At 41.1% G+C, this 16,152-nt stretch overlaps 1 protein-coding gene across 2 annotated transcripts in view; it reads left to right on the top strand.

Annotated features, from left to right (window-relative positions):
- LOC117357971 (calpain-1 catalytic subunit-like) overlaps positions 1-8,778 on the top strand; it is a 114,656-nt gene extending 105,878 nt beyond the window's left edge. For both annotated transcript variants that reach the window (XM_033939269.1, XM_033939268.1), the window contains exon 21: positions 8,537-8,778. In XM_033939269.1, the coding sequence (XP_033795160.1) occupies positions 8,537-8,563 (27 nt within the window). In that variant the 3' untranslated portion in view covers positions 8,564-8,778. The remainder of the gene's footprint in view (positions 1-8,536) is intronic.
- The last annotated feature ends 7,374 nt before the right edge of the window (positions 8,779-16,152 follow it).

The following is a 16,152-nucleotide window of genomic DNA, read 5'->3' as shown; positions in this document are numbered from 1 at the left end:
CTAGTTTTGAGGAGTTACCTTTCTCTACCCCAGGTCCAAACTAGAGAATGACATGGAGACCATTTTTTCCCCTTACCCTTAGGATCTCAATTTCCTCATCCCGTCCCCGTGAGTTTTGTCGCTGTCCCTGTTTTTGTCCCATTCCTGCAAGCTCTGCCTTAACTACACAAGCCTCGAACACTTATGATTTTAAAGTGTTTGAGGCTTGTGCAGATGAAGTCGGAGCTTGCAGGGACAGGAAAAGAACTCTACGGGATGGGACGGGAAAATGAGTTCCTGCGGGGACGGGGAAAAATTTGTCCCCGTGTCATTCTCTAGTCCAAGCAGAATGAGCAGGTCAGAACAAAAGTTCAAAACTAGTGTCTGTTAAAAAATAAGAAAAAGAAAACAAAAACATACTTAAACCACAAAAATAAAAACCTAAATAAAGTAGGTCTTAGGAATGCCTACTTTATTTATTTATTACACTTATAGCCCACATATCAGACATCTATGTGGATAACAATATGTACATAATTAAAACAAAAAAACAAAACATGACATACATCAGCAAACATTTTTGTGGTTTAAATATGGGGGTATGATATAAAAAAGGTACAAGGGGGGTATGATAAAAAAGGTACAAGGGGGGGTATGATAAAAAAAAGGTACAAGGGGGGGTATGATAAAAAAAAGGTACAAGGGGGGGTATGATAAAAAAGGTACAAGGGGGGGTATGATAAAAAAAAGGTACAAGGGGGGGTATGATAAAAAAGGTACAAGGGGGGGTATGATAAAAAAAAGGTACAAGGGGGGGTATGATAAAAAAAGGTACAAGGGGGGGTATGATAAAAAAAAGGTACAAGGGGGGGTATGATAAAAAAAAGGTACAAGGGGGGGTATGATAAAAAAAGGTACAAGGAAGGGTACGATAAAAAAAGGTACAAGGGGGGGGTACGATAAAAAAAAGGTACAAGTCAAAACAGGGATAAATCAAACGCTGTAAACCCAAGTGTACAGTGCTATAAATAGAAACATAGAAGCATAGAAACTGACGGCAGAAAAGGGCCATGGCCCATCCAGTCTGCCCACACTGATCACCCACCCCTACCTTCTTCTATGAAGAGAACCCACGTGCCAATCCCATTTTGTCTTAAAATCTGGCACGCTGCTGGCCTCAATTACCTGTAGCGGAAGATTGTTCCAGCGATCAACCATCCTTTCGGTGAAGAAATATTTTCTGGTATCTCCATGAAATTTCCCACCCCTGAGTTTCAATGGATCAAATGAATACACGCTGGGCATATGTCAAAATATTCACAGCATTGATTAAGGGCTCTTTTTACGAAGCCACGTTAGTGGTTTAACACGTGTAATAGAGTCCTAGGTATAATCAAGAAGGGTATTATTACCAGAACGAAAGAAGTTATCCTGCCACTGTATCAGGCGATGGTGTGTCCGCATCTTGAGTACTGCGTCCAATACTGGTCGCCGTACCTTAAGAAGGACATGGCGTTACTCGAGAGGGTTCAGAGGAGAGCGACACGTCTGATTAAAGGGATGGAAAACCTTTCATATGCTGAGAGATTGGAGAAACTGGGTCTCTTTTCCCTGGAGAAGAGGAGACTTAGAGGGGATATGATAGAGACTTACAAGATCATGAAGGGCATAGAGAGAGTAGAGAGGGCCAGAGAGAAATAAAGAGAGAGAGAAAGGGAGACAGAGAGAAATAAAGAGAGAGAGAGAGATAGAAAGAGAGAGAGACAGAAATAGAGAGAGATAGAAAGATTGGAGAAACTGGGACTCTTTTCCCTGGAGAAGAGGAGACTTAGAGGGGATATGATAGAGACTTACAAGATCATGAAGGGCATAGAGAGAGTAGAGAGGGACAGAAAGAGAGAGAGAAAGGGAGACAGAGAAAAATAAAGAGAGAGAGAGAGATAGAAAGAAAGAGAGAGAAAGGGAGACAGAGAGAAATAAAGAGAGAGAGAGAGAGAGAGATAGAAAGAAAGAGAGAGAAAGGGGACAGAGAGAAAGAAAGAGAGAGAGATAGATAGAAAGAAAGAGAGAAAGAAAGGGAGAGAGACAGAAATAGAGATAGATAGATAGAGAAAGATTGGAGAAACTGGGACTCTTTTCCCTGGAGAAGAGGAGAATTAGAGGGGATATGATAGAGACTTACAAGATCATGAAGGGCATAGAGAGAGTAGAGAGGGACAGATTCTTCAAACTTTTGAAAAATAAGAGAACAAGAGGGCATTCAGAAAAGTTGAAAGGGGACAGATTCAAAACGAATACTAGGAAGTTCTTCCTTACCCAACGTGTGGTGGACACCTGGAATGCGCTTCCAGAGAGCGTGATAGGGCAGAGTACGTTACTGGGGTTCAAGAAAGGATTGGACAATTTCCTGCTGTAAAAGGGGCTAGAAGGGTATAGATAGAGGATTACTGCACAGGTCCTGGACCTGTTGGGCCGCCGCATGAGCGGGCTGCTGGGCACGATGGACCTCAGGTCTGACCCAGCGGAGGCATTGCTTATGTTCTTATGTTGCTTATGTTAATAGCGCGTGCTAATTTGCCAGCCGCGCTAGCCGCTGCCGCCTCCTCTTGAGCAGACGGTAGTTTTTTCAGCTAGCGCAGGAGTTGGCGTGTGCCCTAAAAATGTGCATGCGATAAAGCCGCTAACGCGGCTTCGTAAAAGCAGCCCTATAGAAAAACAAGACATCTTAAGATTGTATTTCTTGAATAAAAATGCTGTGTTCTGTGGACAACAGATTAATGTTTTTCCAGATGTCTCTAAGCAAACACAACACAGGAGGAAGCAATTCCTACAACTTAGGGATAAAACCTTAAGTGTAGGTGCTTCATTTTTCCTTAAGTTCCCCTGCAAATGTTTGGTGGTATTTCAAGATACCAAATATATCTTTTTGGATCCAAATCATTTAGAGAATTTTCTTATAGATAAACCTAAGTTAGATATTTTGCCTGTTATTAGTGCAGAGGTTGTGATGGAATGATGAAAATGATGATTGTCATCTTGCCTGACTCTAGAATGTTTTTTTTTTTAAAAATTTTTATTTATAGATTTTCCATTCTTACAACATCTGAATCATAGTAAATATAATTAATTATTACATATCTAGTATACTATCATTAATAAATCATAGCTTTTAAAATATAATATGATAAAGATTATACATTATCATAAAAATATAAATCCCTCTCCCTTTTTATATAACATGTTTCCAATAATTAATCAAATCCCACCCCAGTCATATATAATTTTTATCAATGTGCTAAGAAATCTAATCATTAGAATAATTAGTCAATGGTTGCCAAATTTTCTTGAAATTAAGAAGATTCCCTTGTTGTAACGCTAATACTTTTTCCATTTTATAAATATGACAGACAGAATTCCACCAGAACGTATAATTTAATTTGGTATAATCTTTCCAATTTTGAGTAATTTGTTGCATGGCGACTCCTGTCAATATTAATAATAGCTTGTTATTATTTGCTGAAATCGGACTCTTAGTTCTCATTGCAGTGCCAAATAATATGGTATCATATGAGAGTCCTACATAATTCTCTAGTAACTTATTAATTTGGGGCCAAATTGAATTCCAAAATGCGTTTACACAGGGACAGAAAAAAATTAAATGATCTAACGTCCCTATTTCCAATTTACAATGCCAGCATCTATTAGATCTAGTACTATCTATCTTTTGCAGGCGCGTTGGGGTCCAGAACACTCTATGTAATAAGAACAACCATGTTTGATTCATAGATGCTGACCTTGTAGATCTTAATCTCCAGGACCAAAATCGTGGCCATTGAGACTCAGAAATTGTCTGTCCAATCTCAATACTCCAAATATCCCTAAGACCTGTTTTCTTTTTTTTATTTAAAAATCCGTATATCAATTTGTACCATTTTGCGGCTTGGTGACCCAAAAAATCCGCCTGGAAACATAGAACCTGTAGACTATATTGATTATTAAGATTTTTCCATTCAGGGAACCCTACCTGAATGGCCTGCTTCAATTGCATCCATTTAAAATATTGTGTTTTATTTAATCCAAATTTATTTTGCAATTGTGAAAAACTAAGCAGTGAACCTTCTGAAATGACATCATTCAATGTTCGTATTCCTGCATTTATCCATTGTTTCCAGACGATTTTAAATCCGCCAATTTTGATCCTGGAGTTTACCCATATTGATTGATTTACCAGTTTTGAATTTAAATTATCTGCATATGCAGATGATATATTATTATATTTAAGAGAACCGGAAACTACTATTCCATGTATACTTAATTTAATAGAAAAATATGGTACTTTTTCTGGATATAAAATTAATTGGAACAAATCTGAAATTCTCCCAATCAATGTTCATTGTACCAAAGGATTATTTGATCCATATTCATTTATTTGGAAAGAAGATGGAATTAAATACTTAGGAATTATGATCAAAAATACAATTGAAGATACAGTCAAAGAGAATGAAAAACTTTTATTAAAAAAAATAACAGAAATGTGTGAGCAATGGAACCCGTTACATCTTTCTTGGTGGGGAAGAATTCAAACAATTAAAATGATGATATTGCCTGTGGTTTGTTACCAAATGAGTATGATACCAATATTTTTTCAGGGGTCATTTTATAAAAAACTTAACAATATTCTTACAAAATTTGTTTGGTGTGGGAAAAGACCAAGAATCGCTTTAGTATCATTACAAAGACCAATTATGGAAGGGGGGGTAATTTTCCAAATTTTTATAGGTATCATCAAGCCTATATTTTAAGACAGGGTATGTATTGGATCCTCCCAGATCTTTTAGAAAATGTACCAGATTGGCTGTATTTAGAATGGCGGCTCCTGTTCCCTTTATATCCAGAACAGTTAATAACTATAACAATGCCTAAAAGATACAAAGACCACAGAATTTTATTTGATACTTGGAAAACATTGAGATACATCAGTAATCTGTCACCAGGACTCTAGAATGTTTTAAAATTAAAGATGTTGATGTTTATTATTGCTTCAGTAAATTCCAGTAATGTGGTCTTGACGATTACTATTGTTTTAATTGTGAGAGATTATTTCCTTTATATTGTTTAGTTTGCCTACATTGTTATATGTTGTAACAATTGTTAAAAATTCAATTAAAAAAAAGAAAAAAAAAGCAGCCCTAAGTCACACTTGTGTTGCGCTGTCAGTGGACTAGAAAGCCAATCTTTGAAAACGGCTTAAGTTCTCAATCATTGCACAACAATGAGCGTATAAAGTGCTTTTTCTCACGTTACGTTTAATATATTTACCTGGAAAGACAAAGAGTCAAGTCACCACCTCAAAAAGTCAAAAATTTTTAAACTTAGCTGCATGTAAACGTGTGAAAAAGTACAACACATAAGTGAACACATGGCTTGGAAAGCCCATACTTGAGGCCACTACATACGCAGACTTTAGAAAATCCCTGAAAACTCGACTGTTTAACAAATTCTAAATTCCCATACCCAACTCTTCCTCACCAAGACCCTTCCACCTCACCCCCTAATTCCAAGGCCCGAAACTAATTATACTTTCCACCTTGAATCTCATGTACTGACTAAATGTATCTTTATGGTAACCCACCTGTATCACTGACAAAATGCACCTTGATAGTAAACCACTTGTATTGTAACCTACTTGCATCCCATGTACTGACTAAACGTATCTTTATTGTAAACATAGAAACATAGAAACATAGAAATAGACGGCAGATAAGGGCCCACGGCCCATCTAGTCTGCCCACCTTAATGTCCCTCCCCTACCTTTGCCCTGTGAATAGATCCCATGTGCCGATCCCATTTGGCCTTAAAATCAGGCACACTGCTGGCCTCAATCACCTGTAGTGGAAGACTATTCCAGCGATCAACCACTCTTTCAGTGAAAAAGAATTTCCTGGTGTCACCTCATAGTTTCCCGCCCCTGATTTTCAACGGATGCCCTCTTGTTGTTGTGGGACCCTTGAAAAAGAAGATATCTTCCTCCGCCTCGATGCGGCCCGTAAGATACTTGAACGTCTCGATCATGTCCCCCCTCTCTCTGCGCTCCTCGAGCGAGTATAGCTGTAATTTGTCAAGCCGTTTTTCGTATGGTAGATCCTTGAGCCCCGAGACCATCCGGGTGGCCATTCTTTGCACCGACTCCAGTCTCAGCACATCCTTGCGATAATGCGGCCTCCAGAATTGCACACAGTATTCCAGGTGGGGCCTCACCATGGATCTATACAATTGTAAACTGTTTCTATCCCATGTACTGTCAAATGTATCTTTATTGTAAACCGCTTCAAACTTCACGGTATAGCGGTATATAAGAAATACATTATTATTATTACAAATGGGTCTCAGGTCCTGACGCATTTCGCAATCAGCTGCTTCAGAAGACGTTGATTGATACAGGCAAAATGGCTCACATTTCTTTCTGTTTCTGTTCTCTCACTTCTCTTTCTGCTCAAAGAGAAGTGGGAGAACAGAAACAGAAAGAAATGTGAGCTATTTTGCCTGCATCAATCAACGTCTTCTGAAGCAGCTGATTGCGAAATGTTTACATGCAGCTAAGTTTTAAAATTTTTGACTTTTTGATGTGGTGACTTGGCTCTTTGGGCTCCTTTTACGAAGCTGCGGTAGCAGTTTAACGCGCGTAATAGCGTGCGCTAAACTGCCGGCCACGCTAGCCGCTACCGCCTCCTCTTGAGCAGGCGGTAGTTTTTCGGCTAGCGCCAGGGTTAGCGCATAATGAAAAGTCCCGTGCGGTAAAGCCACTAATGCGGCTTTGTAAAAGGAGCCCTTTGTCTGTCCATTGAAATACAGTGTTCCCCCGGTCGTTCGCGGTCGGCGGTTCGCGGTGCCGGTCATTCGCAGTATTTTCCGACCACGAACCGCCAACAAGGAGAGGACAGCTGGAGAGGCAGGAGAGAGCAGCCGGAGCGCCAGCGAGTGTAGGAAATCACTCGCTGTATGCTCCGACTGCCTCTTCCTGCACTAAGTTGGGCCTTATCCAATCAAGAGCTGCTTTGACACGCAGCTCCTGATTGGGAAGGCCCAACTTAGTGCAGGAAGAGGCGGTCGGAGCATACAGCGAGTGATTTCCTGCATTTGCTGGCGCTCCGGCTGCTCTCATATGCCTCGCCTCCTGCCCTCTCCAGTCTCCCCCATGAAAAACCGTATTTTGAGAAATTGCGGTTTTTCAAGATTTGCGGGGGTTCCTGGAACTGAACCCCCACGAATATCGGGGGAGAACTGTATATTAAGTAACTTAATAAAAAGCACTTTATACACTCATTGTTGTACAATCATTGAGAACTTGAGCCGTTTCCCCACCCCTCCTATCACGTGCGTGCTGCCTCCCTTTCCTCTGTAATGTGGGGGTTTCCCCCACACACATCCCCAATGCCCCCCAACGGCAGCGGCAACACTACTAACTTAAGTGGAGGGGTCCATCCCTGGTGCCGTCTTGATGAGGGTGCAGGCACCCGGACTTTTCTCTGATAACTCCTCCCCCACTGCCACACATGCACTCCCCTGCCTTCTTCCCTCTGTAATGTCCCGTACCCCCCCTCGGAACACTTTAAAATTAAGTTTAAATCCGGCACGCTGATGTTCTGTGCGCGATTGTCTGCCTGGCGCGCAATTATCTCACGCAAATTTGATGCGTCACCTACTACGCCACTGGGCAAGTGCATGCAAAAGTGGTGCCTATTCTGCATTTTATATGTATTACATGTGTCTAAATGCAGGAATGCTCCAAATGATATTCAAAAAGCAGGCGGGAGATGCTTTCGTCCACTTAAATCACAGTGTGTGGGTTGGCTGCCAATATTCTGTGGCACTTAACAGGGTGGCCACTTTGTAAGCAGTCAAGGGGGTGACATTCCAGAGGAGGATTTGGGGAGAAGCTGGCATCTATATGGATGCTTGAAGTATTCAGTGCCAGTGGCTGCATAGTTAAATGACCATATAAAACCACATAAATAGTAGTCCTAACTTTGCTCACTTAGCTATGCAGTTGCTGGCACTGAATATTGCCAGGACTTGCATAACTTCCGGGTGCCAACCCGACATATGCCAATCTCCCCGTCCACCCCCACTAAAACATCCCAAACCCTCCCCTTCCGATGCCCCCTCCCTCCCAGGTCAGGACCCCTTTCTCTAAGATCCTTGCTGGTCTATTTGGAAATAGGCAGGAGTGATGCCCACTCATTCCTCATTCCCATCTGGCGTTGCTGCCTCCTCAAAATAGCTGCCACAACCTCTAGTGGCAGACTCGTTGGTACTTCTAGTTTCAGGAAGAGCAGTTACCTATCCTATATTAGTTACTTTACAATATCCTTCAAAACAGATGAAATATAAGCCCGCACTGCTTGATCATGGACAGAGTCACCTGGCAAATAATTTACAATTTTCTTAGACCTCCTACAAACCCATAAAACCAAAAAGAATGCCATTAAAAGCCATAGGAAAATCTTCAAGAGGTAACACAAGATGTGGCTAACCACTCTGCCACCCTTTTTTTCAGTGGCTGCAGATCATCATGTCAAGCTAAGAGGGGGAAGACATTTTTGACTGCTGGTAAGGACCACTGGAAATTGTTTGAGCTCTCTGACATCAGAAGACCACAACTTCTGGCCAGCAGGGCATGAGCAAAATCTGGAGAACATAGGAAAAATGTCGAAGGAAGTGGCATTATGTGATCCTGTAGCACCCCCACCAGGATACCAGCGGAATGCCGTCTGTTCACCCCTTCAGCCAAAACTGAGATTCTACACTTCTTTTTCCAATCAGTTAAATAAAACTTTAATCATCAATTTAAACTGGAGTAGCTTGTTATTCTTTTAACACAAAGCACATCACTCAAGTGGGCAGCTTAACAACAAACATATATTCTCCTATACTTACAGGGTCTCCATTTCCCTCCAAATTCTTCCAGCAGTACCTGGCTCTCGCTCCAGACAGTTAACAAGTTTTCTAGCTTCTCTAGTTCCTATCATCAACCCATTCTCTAACCCAGGGGCTAGCTAGCCCAACCTCTTTCTCCCAAACAGACTGTTAACAGGCTTTCCCAGCACAACTCTTAATTTGCATTTCAGACTTAACTTTCAGCTCTACCTGTCTCTCTCACACAGACAATAAACTTTTGCACAGCGTAACCAGGGCAGGATTAATTCTTCAAGGGCCCCTCGGCACAAAATTACACTGGGCCCCCTAGCCCTGCCCAGCCCATGCTCCTCCCCCAAGAAAGAGACAAGTTAATCTAATCATGTATTTTTTAATGGGTATAATTTATGGGCAGACTGGATGGACCATTCAGGTCTTTATCTGCTGTCATTTACTATGTTACTATATTAAACATGACGCCCCCCGTCCACCACCCCGTCTGCAGCCAGCGTTCCCTAAACAGGAGGAGCATCTATCTGCCTGCGGCTCCTGCCCTTCTCGGATCCCATGACACAATCCCCAGGCAGAGCCTCGCTTACCTGCAGCTCGCCTCGATCTCCGGGCTGTAACCAGCTACACACACCACCACGGGATTCACTTTATAATCTAGTCCTCCCCAGAGCAGCCCACAGAACTGGGCCCTGTGCCACTTCCAGCCACCGCCTCCTCTTCCTCCTCCTGCCCTGCATGGCAGCCACTGCCCCCTTCTCGCTGCTGCCGCTCAATGGTATTACTATTTATTATTTTTAATTAGTAGCACAGAGCGAGAGAGGGGAGATGCCGATGTCACAAGTGTCCAAAATTGTTTCAATGTCATTCACACTCATTATTAACTTTTTAGTTTTTTTAAGGCCTCAGATTAGCTGTTTGTAGATCGGGATGGTGCTACTAAGTTTGAAAAGGGGGGACTTTTCTTGAAACAGCCAGAAGGCAAAACATGGCGAATGACAGGACCCTTCCCGATGAAACTATGAGACAAGATTACTTAAGATATGTCAATTAAGTTATACTACTTTTAAGAATTAAGTTATTTGTGATATTAAAAATAGCACTGAGCACTTTAAATAAGGAAAAAACATGAAAAAAATATACATAATGGGGCTAATGAGGAAGCCATTGCCATAAGTTTGATTGGTGACCATAGAAATGCATGGCACCTAATGGCTAATCTGAGGCCTTAAAAAAACGAAAAAGTTAATAATGAGTGTGAATGACATTGAAACAATTTTGGATTGATCATATTTTCAATGTCTTACATCTGACTGCGGGTGATACTGTTGAGATGTCACAAGTGTGTCATTTTTTTTCCAAGGGAAAAAGCAAAACCCCAGCACAGTGGCGTACCTAGCATATGTGACACCTGGGGCCCCTAATTTTTTGACCCCCCACCCCCCATCTGTATGAAAAACATGATTTTTAGTAACAATCCAAATGTCACACAAGAGTGTACTTAGAAAAGGTTGCATCTTACACACACTGCAGTGAGCAGTACAACATCAGTAAAACCAATTGTAAAACTAAACAAGCTAGACTAGTACAGGTCAATCCTGCACCGTCAATCCTAACACAAAACCATGTGTTTCGAACACACAGAACACAGAAAACACTTTCGCCTAGTATGGAATATGTCATCACACACAACCCCTCCCCCTTTTACAAAACTGTAGTGCAGTTTTTAGCCACAGTGGTAATAGCTCAGACGCTCATAGAATTCTGAGCATCGGAGCGATTTGACCAAGCGGGAGTTTCTTCTGCCCAATTAAATCGCTCTGAATATGGGTGGTTTGCATACTTGATGATTACTTCTTTTCAGTTTTGTGGCAATACTGACATCTTGTGGCTAATTTGAGAACTTTCAGTTGGGTTTTGTTACCTAGCAATATACGGTGGAAGTGAAACCGAATCTAAATATGAACTAAAATCCAGAGTTATTCTTTATTTTTTTTTACTGAATCAGAGCAACACCAGAACCATTATTTAAATGTATGTGTTTATCTTGAACAGACCCAGAATAAATTAGAATGGGCAGATGGAAAAAGAAATGTTCTAAAGCATTTATATGGGTAAAAAGCTGCTTTATAAAATTGCCTTTCCTGTAGTGATATGCATTTGTTTGAAATAATATGGGAAATATCATTTTCATGTTGTTGTTAAACCAAAAATGACAGGAAAAACATCTCAAAGTACCCTTTTTCCCCAGTATTAGTATTGCAAACTGTCTATTGCACAATAATACACATGATTATAAAGATGTTCTCTATAGGGTAGAGGAATAGCCTAATCGGTAACATAGAAACATAGATCTAGTAGTGCAATGGCCCAAGATCCTGGGTTCAATTCTCACCACAGCTCCTTGTGACTCTGGGTAAGTCACTTAATCCTCCATTGCACCAGGTACAAAATAAATACCTGTGTATAATATGTAAACCACTTTGATTATAACCACAGAAAGGCAGTATATCAAATCCCATCTCTTTTCCCTTTACACACTTAAGCAATAGGGCACACTATTAAAAAAAAAAAGTTTAAAACCCATAAATGAAATGAAAAATCTCATAAACAGAGAACATAAGAATTGCCATATTAGGATAGGTCCATCAAGCCCAATATCCTGGTTCCAACTGTGGCCAACCCAGGTCCCCAGGTCCTGTCAGAAACCCAAAGAGAAGCAACATTCCGGAGCTCAGATTATGATATCATAAAGCCTTATTACACCAATACCTAAGAACCAACCTCATTAGTGATGTCACAATGGCTTGATTATCCTATACTTGGCTCACATAAGATCATAAGAATTGCCATACTGGGACAGACTGAAGGTCCATCAAGCCCAGTATTCTGTTTACAACAGTGACCAACAGGTCCCAAGTACCTGTCAGAAATCCAAAGAGTAGCAACATTCCAGAGCTCAGATTGTGATGTCATAAAGCCTCATTCCACCAATGCCTAAAAGCCAACCTCATTAGTGATGTCACAATGACTTGATTATCCTATACTTGGCTCACATAAGAACATAAGAATTGCAATACTGGGACAGACTGAAGGTCCATCAAGCTCAGTACCCTGGCTCCAACAGTGGCCAACCCAGGTCCCAAGTACCTAGCCCAAGTAGCAAAGCAGATTCTATGCTGCTTATTCCAGGAATAAGCAGTGTATTTCCCCAAACCATCTCAATAATAGCCTAAACAAATTGAAATGTTTTGGACTGCACACCTCTAAAGCACAAGTATAAATCCATGGGTATCATTTCTCTGGGGTAATTTTCAAACAGGAACTACATGTGCACTTCCACTTTGAAAAATCAGTGAAACCTGCACAAGGAAACTATGGCCCTCTTAAGCATTTTAGCATGGACTGGCACAGTAAATGCTCCAATGCTCACAGGAATTGAATGAGCATTGGAGCACTTGATTAAAGTGAGCCTATATGTGTACTTTTTAAGCACACCTGAAGCTATAATAACATAACATAAATTTATCTGTATACCGCAATACCTTGCAGATCTATGCGGTGTACAACAAAATTAGAATAAATAAACAATACATGATGTATGAATTATTCCAAAAATTTAACTAATAAGTATGTTTTCCAAGAAAAGGAATCGAGAATCAGATTGAGATTTTTATCCCTAATTGCTGCTTGATTTGAGAATAGCCTCTGATAATATCTTTTGTGTGTACGACCCTTGACAGGTGGAAATGTTAACAATGCAGAAATACGCACAGAGCGTCTTGAATTGGGAAATACAAAATGGTCAATAAGATAATTAGCAGTGAGACCATAAAGCACTTTATAATAAAAGGCTTTCAAATAAAAAAAAGCCCACTCTGGCCTCAACAGGAAGCTGTTATATGGTCTGATTTCTTCAGCTTAAAAATCAGATGAATAGCAATATTCTGGATAATATACAGGGGTCCTTATACTAAGGCGCGCAAGTGCACCTTAGCGCACGCTATATATTAGCGTGTGCTAAATGCTAACGCGCGGCAACGCGTCCATAGGATATAATGGAAGCATTAGAATTTAGCGCATGCTAAGATGCACTAGCGCGCCTTAAGGCTCCTTTTACGAAGCTGTGTTAGGGCTTTAACGTGCAGAATAGCGTGCGCTACAATGCCGCATGCTAGATGTTAATGTCAGCATTGAGTTGGCATTAGTTCTAGCCGCGTAGCGCGGGGTTAGCGCTAAAAACGCTAGCGCGCCTTAGTAAAAGGAGCCCCACAGTCTGTGTAGGTTTTTTTGGTTAGCCAGCGAGATAAACTATGTTACAATAGTCCAGAGTGCTTAGACCGAAGGACTGAACCAGAAATGCAAAAGAGGCCGTGTCAAAATAAGATCTGATACTTCTCAGTTTCCATAATGTGTAAAAACATGAGGGGTGGGGGGTTGGAGGGAGGGGAATAAATATTGATGGTGATATTTGGGTAACTTTATTCTTCATTTATACTATATATTATACTAGCTGATTACCCGGCGTTGCCCGGATATTTATTTATCCCAAAATGTCCAACCCCCTACATGTCCCACCCCACTATGTCCCACATGTCCCACCCCCCACGTTACCCCCCACATGTCCCATATGCCCCACCCCCATGTCCCAACCCCCTACCATCCACATGTCCCAAAGGAATGTCCCTCTCTATGGGGCTGAACTTAGACTTAAACGGCATTGGGAGTGTCGGTATTCATCTCTGCGAGACCGAAAACTATGGGTTGGACATTAATATCTGTAGCTTTTGATAATTTTAGCATATCACCCCCTTCCCACCCCCACAGTATTTTACTGCACCTGCACAATATTTTTCCCCAGATAGTAAGTCATATGTGTACCAAGTTTGGTTGAAATGTCTTCATGCGTTTCAGAGTTATGCTGAATAGTCATCTGTGAGCCCGAAAACACTATGGGGTAGATACTAAAATCTGTCAATTTCAATCAATCATTTTTACATATCCCCCCCTTCCCACCCCCACTGTGTTTGTCCTCAGATAGTAAGTAATGTGTATGTCAAGTATGGTTGAAATCTGTCCATGCATTGAAGAGTTATGCTGGAACATACATACATACACACACACACATATATTCAAATTATAATGTGAAATATTTGACAAAATGAATACAATACAACTAACGCAAAACTTGATTATAAACAACATTTTTAGTTTCACCTCCAGGAGCAAGAACATATAAATTCTTGGGTGAACCCACCCTTGAGCAAGCAACATAGAGTTGTGGGCCGCGAGACCCCCAGAACATATCACCCCAGGTAGTGAGGGACCTGCATACCAAGTTTCGTTCAAATCGGGCAAGCCGTTTTTGAATTACTGTGACAATGGCAGCTTTTTACATTTTTTCCATTGACATGAATGGGTGAAATCTGATTTTCAGTTTGTAGCTCCGCCCACATGTGCAGGTGGGCCGCGAGACCTCCAGAACATATCACCCCAGGTAGTGAGGGATCTGCATACCAAGTTTCCTTCAAATCGGTCAAGCCGTTTTTGCGTGATCGCGGCACATACACACATACACACATACATACTTCCAATTTTATATATATAGATTATGTTATATTATGTTATTGTTATATGAAGGAAAACTGAAAATCTTGAATGATATATATGTTACCTGTATAGATATTAGTGTAATGTATGTAATACCTACTGTTTGTTCATTTGTATGACACTATTTTAGATTAAAATTTGCGGCTGTACTCACTCGAGGAAAGTAGGGAGAGAGGAGACATGATCGAGACGTTTAAGTATATTACCGGCCGTATCGAGATGGAAGAAGAGATTCTGTTTCTCAAAGGACCCTCAGCCACAAGAGGGCATCCGCTCAAACTCAGGGGCGGGAAATTTCATGGCGACTCCAGGAAATATTTCTTCACCGAGAGAGTGGTTGATCCTTGGAACGAGCTCCCGGTGCAGGTGATCGAGGCAAACAGCGTGCACGAATTTAAGAGCAAATGGGATGCCCATGTGGGATCCCTTAGAGGGTTAAGCCAAGGGAACCTGTCACCAGGAGTGGGATCCCTAGGATAGTAGACTTGGGGGTGGGTCAGTAGAGTGGGCAGACCTGATGGGCTATGGCCCTTATCTGCCGTCATCTTCTATGTTTCTATGTTTAAATAAAGATTTAAAAAAACAAACAAAAAAAAAAAAACCCACTTTCAAACTACCGAACTGGGAAGATTTACATTCTAAGTTTGACAGGACAAATAAAATAAGCATTTCAATAGTATTATTAAATACTTAAGAAGTTATTTTTTTTTTCTTTTGGTCTACTTCTGGCCAACACTAGCTGTAACAATTTCAAACCGACTAGCTTGCCTCAGTTCATGTTGTAGATTTATTATTTGTATTCATTTATCCATTTGATTTATATGTGCTTTTTTTTAATATGGCTCAAGGCAGCTTACAGCAGAACGTTAATCACCCAAATTTTTGCATAAATTCACAGACAACGAATAACCATCTAAACTAATTCAATCACAAATGACATTAACAGAAAATTACAATTTAAAACCTCTTCCCTGGAAAACTTAACTGAGACTTAAAAAAAAATCAGGCGATAGAGTGTAAAACCATCTACTCATAAAACTCGTGGGTTTTATTTATTTAACCAAAATAAAACCCATCAACAAACAAAAGCAAAACACACACACGCTTTCTACTTTTTATGCAAAGCCAAGTAAGAATACAGAATACATATTTCTCAAGGAATTAAGGCCCCCTTTTATCAAGCTGCGTTAGAGTTTTTTTTTTATTGTCAACTGCTATGGTAGAAACTCTGACGCTCACTGGAATTTTGTTGGAGCTTTTACTGCAGCGGCCAGTGATAAAAAAAACCCCTAAAGCGGCTTGATAAAAGGGGGGGGGGGATTCCAGCCGCGGTACAGAAGTGCTGAGAGAATCGCATCTGAACCGCACCACTTAAAGCCTTTTTCCTATTAACAATTGCGGCTCGTGTAGCCTACCTTTAGCGATGCCGAAGAGGAGAGGCAGGACCGCTGTTAGCACCTCACGACGCCCCAATGTCCTGACCTTTGGCACCATCGAGCAGTGTCTGCGGAGAATGCAGGGAGCTTTAGCTGCAACGCCGGGAACCAGCCTGCTGAGGGCGCCTGGTCATGAAACCAGAGTCGCTTCTCCTGGGCCAGACACCACTCTCAGCCCCGACGTGAGAGCTCCACCCCCTCA

The sequence above is a fragment of the Geotrypetes seraphini genome, chromosome 3, assembly GCF_902459505.1.
Source record: "Geotrypetes seraphini chromosome 3, aGeoSer1.1, whole genome shotgun sequence".
NCBI classification, from domain to species: Eukaryota; Metazoa; Chordata; class Amphibia; order Gymnophiona; family Dermophiidae; genus Geotrypetes; species Geotrypetes seraphini.
This window is presented reverse-complemented; position numbering and strand designations above follow the sequence as displayed.